At 40.3% G+C, this 8,598-nt stretch overlaps 1 protein-coding gene across 1 annotated transcript in view; it reads right to left on the reverse strand.

Moving 5' to 3' along the window:
• The window catches only part of LOC112151129 (neurofibromin), an 88,757-nt gene that overhangs the window by 37,314 nt on the left and 42,845 nt on the right, over nucleotides 1-8,598 (reverse strand). Inside the window, exons 19-22 of the mRNA XM_036217533.1 lie at nucleotides 1,736-1,809; nucleotides 1,551-1,634; nucleotides 619-1,002; nucleotides 404-543 (exon numbers count right to left, since the gene is read on the reverse strand). Of these exons, the coding sequence (XP_036073426.1) occupies nucleotides 404-543; nucleotides 619-1,002; nucleotides 1,551-1,634; nucleotides 1,736-1,809 (682 nt within the window). The remainder of the gene's footprint in view (nucleotides 1-403; nucleotides 544-618; nucleotides 1,003-1,550; nucleotides 1,635-1,735; nucleotides 1,810-8,598) is intronic.

Consider the following 8,598-nt stretch of genomic DNA (forward strand, 5'->3'; position numbering starts at 1 on the left):
TCCAAGTCGAGTCTAAAGTCATCAAATTCATGACTCGAGTCTGACTCGAGTCCAAGTCATGTGACTCGAGTCCCCACCTCTGGTGTACGCAGCTGCCGTCCCAATTTCTTGATTTTTTTCTGGGCTTAGCTTAAAAATTATGCTTAATTGAAGAGCTTACGCTTACGATGGACTCTTTAGTGGAGATTTTTCAGCGTAACAGCAGCTGCTCACCATGGTACTTTAAATAGGAATTGCATATTATGTTGCAAACATGCATCGTGTTGTTGTTTGGAATGATGTTCTGCAATGGCTTGAATATAAAGTATGATTTCTTGACATGGTTTTAGGTCTAAATTCAAAATATTGAAATGATTCTTTAAGCTCAAAATTTTGAAGTGGATTAGTTGAGTTTGAATCGTACCTGACCAGGTTCAACATCATGGTCTCAATACTGGCCTGGCCCAGGTGCTCTGAGCTGCCCTCTGTGTGGCTGTCCAGCAGGTTTTTCATGATGGCAATGGTCTGCTCCACAAATTGGGTGTTGATGTCATTGATGGGAACCTGGACACAGGAGAGCAGAGGCCAGCTCAGGCATCAAAACCCAACTCAGATGGATGGAGCTGAAGACCGACTCACCGGTCCTTGAGTGTCAAAGAACTTCCCGATGCTGTTCTTCAACTTATTGAACAACATGGGGTAGAGGGCGGGGCTCAGCTCCAGCCCAAGCAGGTCTTTGACGTTGGTTCTCACGTGAAGGCCCACCCTGTCGTGGCCACACACCAGCAGGGCAAGCAGCCGGTCCAGGAAGCGGCTGACCGGCGTCTCGCTGGAGGCCGACAGCGAGCAGGAGGAGGCTGCGCCGCCAGACATGTCACATGGTGCCACAGAGATCATGGAGGGCTTTCTCTCGTTCAGTGGGCCCATGGGTGGGCTGTAGGTGGCAGGACCGGGGGTGCTGCGCTGCTGTAGGCAGACCCCGCCCAGAGCGCACAGGAAGCCTGTCATGTTGATCCACTCCTGCTGTGGGGGGCGCACATGAACAGCAGCGTCAACTTACACTTGACCTCTATCAAACACCGATTCCCACAGTGCTGCCATGAAGACACTTCACAATCCTGCTGACACCAGAGGATGTTAGTCGACGAGGGCTGAAACCATTCATTGAACTGATGACAAACAGATCCATGGACGTCTTTGTTTTCCTCATCTGAGCTGAATTCTGGATCTGAGCTGTACAAAGGGATACCTCTGAGACTGATCACTATTTTTGTAGCACCTCTAATGCTAGGTTGGGGTTGTGAGGGGCTTTAGCAGGAGCGAGTGTAAACAAAGGGATGATGGGAAATTAGGAAGGTGATATTGGAAGGAAACCTCTACATCTAGAGAGCAGACATCTGTTAAAACTGACGTAGTGGAGAAAGCTTCCGTAGACAGCAGACATGGGTAAGCCTGTCTTACTGGGTTCTAGCTTACATACCAAAATCAATGGTCAAAGAGAACTGCCAATTCAGGTTCCATTTTGAGGGGATGTGTCAATCTTTGAAGGAGGCGTGAGGCTTTGAGCTTACCTGTCCATCATCAGCTTTGTTTTTGGGGAAGTTGAGGATCTGTTTGGTGGCCTGGTCCCACTTTGTATACGTGTCCTCCCACGCCTGGAAAACGACAGGAGTGAGAACCGGTCTGCATGAGGCTGTGCTGCGTCAGCACAGACTAAAAGATGATCTCTAACAAACATAAGGCAGCTGAACGATACCTCCATGTTCCCCGGTGTGGGATGCTCGATTCTTCTCAATAAGGCCATCACTCGTTTCTGCAAGGAGGAGCGACCTGTGGAAACGAGCAGGGCTATTTAGAGAGACTGCAGCATCATGGAGCACAAAGCAGACACACACAGGACTGGAAACAGATTTAGTCCACTTTCCCACTTGCATGTAAATACAAAGTAACTCCTGACAGCAGCATAGAACCCTGTTTTTTCAGTCCTTCCTCAGGGCAGCTCTCTAGATCGTATGACAAAGGGAGGCAGGGTCCCATTAAAGATGACCTGTTAATGTTTACTTCATCACACATTGATAATGTGCTGCAGAACTTTTGAGTGACTTTCTTGATAAATGATAAATGTAGCACAGAACACACGGTTTCAGAATGACTAATGTGGTTCATTTTAAGTGAAGTGAAAAAACAGAGACAACGGGGGAGGGTCAGTGCTTAGCTTGAACTATTTTAGTCCATATAAATGAACATCTTGACTCAGCGATCAAAATACTAGTTTAAAGTGACAACCAAACGCTAAATCAACTCTTTTGTATGTTTTTCTCTATAAAAAGAGCTTTAAAAGTGCTGTCTGTTGGTCATTGCCACATTTTTGACAAATTAAAATTAACTTGTTTAATTCCTGAAAATACAGTTTAAACAGTGACTTCCGCTCCCGGCAATGAGCTGAGTAACAAGTGATAATAAACCTTCTCCCCCGATAAAACACTTCACTTAACTAGGCACCCCCAACTCTAGTTCCAGTGACATGGCTGCTAAAAAAAGAGAATTGTAAGTACACACAGAAGACTATTCATGCATCCTCGGCTCCTGCGGCTAACGCTTCGCCTAGCAGAGCGGATGCTAATGCTAGTCAGATTGCTGGCTACCAACCCGATGAATCTCAACTCACCGTGCAAACTCTGCAAGACCTTTTGAAAACTCTCCGGGAAGATATCTCAACGGACATAAGAGAGCAGATGAGAGCCTTAAAAGACGAGCTCAGGGGGGAAATGACAATGATCCGGCAAGAATGTAAGGCTGATATAAACGTGCTCAGGAAAGAACTCTCTCCACAATTACAGGCACTAAGCGACACACAGATGGAAGCTGCAAACACACAATGTGAAATGGGAAGGTCACTCAGCGTCATTTTGGAAAAATTTCACGAGGCTTTATTTGACAAGCATGAGAAGCTTTCTGAAAAATACATGGATTTGGAGAACCGCAGTCGCAGACAAAACCAACAAATCGTTGGAATTTCTGAAGATGCTGAAGGAGGCCACCCCAGCCGCTTTGTAGCAGACCCGTTGCAACAGATTTTGGGCACAGAAAACTTTGATGCACCGCCAATGATTGATAGAGCTCACATAACCCCAGAAGTCGGCAGACTCCGAGCAGCATCCAACCCACTAAAAGCCAAACTACGAGCAGCTGGAGTCCCATACAGCCTCTACTTCCCAGCGAGGTTGGCGATAACAGTGAAAGGTTCAAGACACATGTTTACCGACCCACAGGCACCGGAAACATTTGTACGGAATATTGCACCAACAGAAGAGGAGAACAACTGATGCGTGTGGACTGTTTATCAACCCGAGAAGTGGTAAAGAACATGAACAGACTTTTGTTTTTCTTCTTTTTATATATTTTCTTGTCAGATTTGATTTATCGTGGTAAGATGCTCTACCTATGACAATGATTAACACTTTTACTATATGTGAAGACTCTTTAAACTGATTACATATGCACAAGCTAATATTTATTTATTTTTATTATTATTTTCTGTTGTGTTTTATTTTCAATACAGGCCAGTATGTGCACTCTCCATGTTCTATGACACTATTCAAGTTTTGTACAGAAATATGTTAGTGTTAGATAGATACTTACATGCTTGGAAGCATATACCTAGCTGAAGTTCTCAGCATGTTAGCGTAGTGTACAGGTGATAAAACTAATGAACTTGACCTAGAAAGAAGGTCAGGGGAAAAAATGAGGAGGAAGGGGGGAGGGGACAAAAAAAAAGAATACATATATGTTATAGCAGAATTTAGCGAGAAGTCAAGACTTAGTTGAGTTTCCTCTACGTAGACGTAGAGTCGTCTACGTTTTTGAGTTTCTTGTTTTTGTTTTTCCTTTTTCTGCATTTAGGTGTCATGGGTATTTATTAGGGCTGCCACAAACGATTATTTCAATAGTCGACTAATCTGCGATTATTTTTTTCGATTAGTCGACTAATCGGTTCGTGCGGCGACTGGATGTAAAACACTCATCTTAACCATCATTATCTTTAAACTTGAGGTCTGTAAGCTATATTCTAACTAAAATAAAGACAACAGTTTATTAATCTTTCAATGAATCATTGAGCTTTTCTCCTTCATTTGTTTCTGGCATTAAAACAAGACTTAAATCAAATTAGGTAATCTGAATCAACTACTGAAAACTTATTAAAACCCTGCAATTCTTTTTTAAAGCTTTAAAACATATATTTAATAAAAATGTGTAAAGTATTTCAAAAGCTATTTGCAGATATAAACACACTCAAAATATTTGCTCACTGAGGCCCATTTATTAAAGCAAAACACTAAAGACATCTTTGAACTGAAGATATTCCTATACATAAAAAACCTGATAATGCCCATATAAACAAAGAAAATAAATTAAAAGGGGGAAATGTATATTTTTAAAAAGAGAGAAAAGCAGGAGATGTTAGAATGTACATCAGTACTTTCATTCTTTCACTACCTACATCCACTGCACATGTGCAGACCGATACTTCATATTGTTCAGTTTGGGGGAGAACCCATAAATCTGTGTTACTTCTTTAATGTTGTGGTTGTTTTGCTGTTTGTTGTCGTTTTAGTGACTTTAGGTTACATTTAATTGTAGCTTAATGCAGATAATGTAATGCTACACTTGTAAACTTAGCTCTGGACTTTTAGGTGAGCTCCTTCACTTCTGAGACTCGTAGTTTTAAATCGTTCCATAACTCTGCTGCAGATCCGTACCGACACACAGCCTCTCTGTCTGCGCGGTGAATGTTTCATAATCCGCTCTTTGAACCGGACGACGTGATCGCAGCGCGGAATATGAATGAAGCATTGAACGAGTGGTTCATTTCCAGTGTAAACTCGTTATCCGTGCCGTCCTCGCGGTGTTTTGTTAGAAGAGCGCAGATTATGAAACGTTCACTATGCAGACAGAAGCGCCGTAGACACGGATCTGCTGCAGATCTTCTGGTTCATCTCCAAACAGCGCAGTAATGACAGCAGCGGCAGCGCTAGCTGTGTTAGCGCCGATGTTAGCTTAGCTAGACGAAGCTCTCTGTTCAGCGTGATCAAACTCAGTCTCAACATGCTTCATCTTCATGTGATCATTTATCGCCATAGTGCTCTCATGGAACACAAATTCTGTCTTGCAGAAATTACATTTGACACTTTTTCCTCTTTCATTTTCCCTTTGTTTCCCACATGTTCGAGCGAGCGTGTTGTTATGAGCCTACCGAGAACTTCCTGTTACATCACTGCTGACCGGATTAGCACCACTGCGCATATGTGACAAAGAGAACGGCAGACCCGGCATTAGAACACGCGAACAGTAGTTTTCACAAGGAAAAACAAGGAAAAAAAACAAACAAAAAACGACGCTTCGACGACCAAATTATTCGTCGACTGTTTTAATAGTCGAATAGTCGTCGATTAGTCGAATAATCGTGGCAGCCCTAGTATTTATTCATTTATTTTGAATTGTCTCTTTGTTTGCAACTTCCCTTCTCGAGTTGTCCTTTCTACAAGGGGCAAGATCTATCACACATCGAAGAACTTAGAATGACTATGGCACAAAACACAGTTAATATGGTTTCTTGGAACTGCAAAGGAACTAATGATACTGTAAAAAGAGGCAATATTCTTTCCCATTTGGAAAAACTTGGTACAGAAATAGGATTCCATCAGGAGATGCACCTCAGAGATGAGGACCATGATGAACTACATAGAAAACGGATTGGGCAGACTTACCCTTCACGCTTTAATATTAAAGGCAGGGGTGCTGCAATAATTATTTTAAAAAAAAACATTCCTTTTGTTAGAGAAAATGTGATTTCGGACAGTAGGGGTAGATATGTTATTGCAACAGGGAGGCTTTATCAGAACCCAGTCATATTAATCTGTATTTATGCCCCTAATATTGATGATCATCAGTATATAAAGTCCTTCTTTGCAGAAATCCCAAAAATGGACTCACACAAGCTTATCGTTGCAGGGGACTTTAACTTGGTTCTCATACACAATTGGACCGGTCATCACAGAAAACAGTGAACCTATCAAAATCCGCAAAGACGGTCCAGTTCTTTATGAATACTTACAAATTAGTGGACCCCTGGAGAGCAATCTTCCCTGATAAAAAAGAATACTCCTACTTTTCACCAGTCCACCACTCCTATTTGAGAATAGATTTTTTCTTGTTCGACCAAGATCTACTGCCAAAAGTTAAACATTGTGAATATAAAACAATAGTTTTGTCGGATCACTGTCAAATAACATTAAAAATTGCAATAGGCCATAAGTTTTTATTATCAATCCCAAATCCCAAGAAGAAATTAAAAAATATCTTACTTTCAAATCACTAATGACACACCAGGAATATCTAGATGGATTATGTGGGAGACTCAAAAAGCATATTTAAGTGGGCAACTTATTTCCTGGAGTAGTTTCCTCAATAAAAAAAGAGAGAAAGAGAATTTGAAATAGTAAATGAAATCTCCAATATTGATCAAAAATGCGCCACAACCCCCTCTTCTGAATTGATTAATAGAAAGCAGTCTCTTCAAACTGAATACAGTTAGGACATAAATATTATGAACATGGAGAAAAGGTGGGTAGACTATTAGCATCTCAAAGTAAAAAGGAAGAAGCTTCCCGATCAATAGCAAAAATTAGAACTGGGTCAGGACAAATAACAATGCAACCAGAAGAGATCAATGAAAGATTTAAACAATTTTATATGAAATTATATACGTCTGAATCAAAAATAGATTCTAAAATAATTGACAATTATTTTGAAGATCTCATTATCAACATAGATGATAAGGAAATATTAGAGAAACCAATAACATTAGAAGAGATAAAATAGACAATTTAAAAAATGCCCAATTCTAAAGCCCCAGGTCCTGATGGATATACAGTGGAGTTTTACAAAGCTTTTATAGGTCAGATTTCCCCAATCCTGTTGTAAGTATTTAATAAAGCTCTGGAAAGAGGAACCCTACCACCTTCATTTTATTAAGCCAGTATCACACTTATACGCAAATCTAGTAAAAATCCCCAGGAACCGGGCTCGTACAGGCCCATAAGTTTGCTGAATGTGGACTATAAAATTTTAGCCAAAATATTGGCATACCGACTGGAGAATGTACCCCCTACTGTCATATCTAAAGACCAGACAGGTTTCATAAGAGATAGACATTTGTTTTTAAATATTAGGAGACTGATGAATATAGATTAAATGCGCTAGAGTGAAAATAATCAGGAATTGTTGCTCTCTTTAGATGCAGAGAAGGCCTTTGACAGGGTTGAGTGGGACTATCTCTTCTCGACCCTGTCAAGATTCGGATTTGGTCCTACTATTATCTCTACGATTCGCTTATTATATACTCACCCCCGAGCATCAGTACAGACTAATGGTATTCACTCGCCCTATTTTCCCTTGGGTCGCTCAACGAGGCAGGGTTGTCCAATGTCGCCTTTGTTGTTCGCTTTGGCAATTGAACCATTGCATTTAAAACAGATGTGAGATATTCGGGCATCGTAAGGGGAGAAACTAAACATAAAGTATCTCTGTACGCCGATGACTTATTGCTACTTGCGTCAGATGCAGAGAAATCATTGCCAATCATATTGTCAGTGTTGAAAGACTTTGGGACAATTTCAGGGTATAAAACTAATCTATCCAAAAACACTCTTTTTTTAAATAATAATAAGGACAAACGGTCTTATCCATTTCTTCATACTCATCCTTTTACTATCTATGATAAATTCAAATATCTAGGTATCAATATCACACAAGAATTTTCTGGACTTTATCAACACAATTTCTTAACTCTGACAGAACAAACAAAGAAGAATTTGGTCAAATGGATGGATCTACCAATCTCTCAAGCAGAAGGAATCAATATCATTAGAATGAATGTTTTACCAAAATTTTTATTCTTGTTTCAATGTATACTTTATTTTATTACTAAATCTTACTTTTCTAATTTGGATAGCTTATTCTCACAATTTATCTGGAACAATAAGAACCCTTGAATTAAGAAATCTTTTCAGTACAGACTGAAAAACCTAGGGGGAATGGGTTTGCCACAACTCAGATTTTATTATTGGTCTTGCAACATACGAAATTAGATGCATTTCTTTCTACATTGAATGCTTTTTTAGAAGCTTTTAAAGATATAAGGGGAGGAGGAGGAGGAGTGAGAAGATAAATTGGGGAGGGGTGGGTGGGTTATGGACCCCTCTGCAGTGCCTCTGCCCCCCCCCTTCTTTTTTTTTCTTTTTTACTTAGTTAATTGATCTATTTATTTTTCTTAATGGTTCTTTGTACCATTTGGGGATTGCTTTGTATACACGTGTTTAAAATCTTTCATAAAAATATATTTGAAAAAAAAAAATTGCAGTCTAAACCCGTCTGTGTGCTGCCCCCTACAGGTTGAAACGAGCTAGTATACTTGAATTCTATGATCTATGATTGGTCAACTGGTGTAAGTCTCACATCTTTTCAGAAGTTTCATGTCATGCTCTGCAGCTCCATTATAAAAGCCGACTTTGATTTAGTAACAGTCAGTCATCATCGTGTCAGCTTTAGCAGGGCTCT

The sequence above is a fragment of the Oryzias melastigma genome, linkage group LG20 (genome assembly GCF_002922805.2).
Source record: "Oryzias melastigma strain HK-1 linkage group LG20, ASM292280v2, whole genome shotgun sequence".
NCBI lineage: Eukaryota > Metazoa > Chordata > Actinopteri > Beloniformes > Adrianichthyidae > Oryzias > Oryzias melastigma.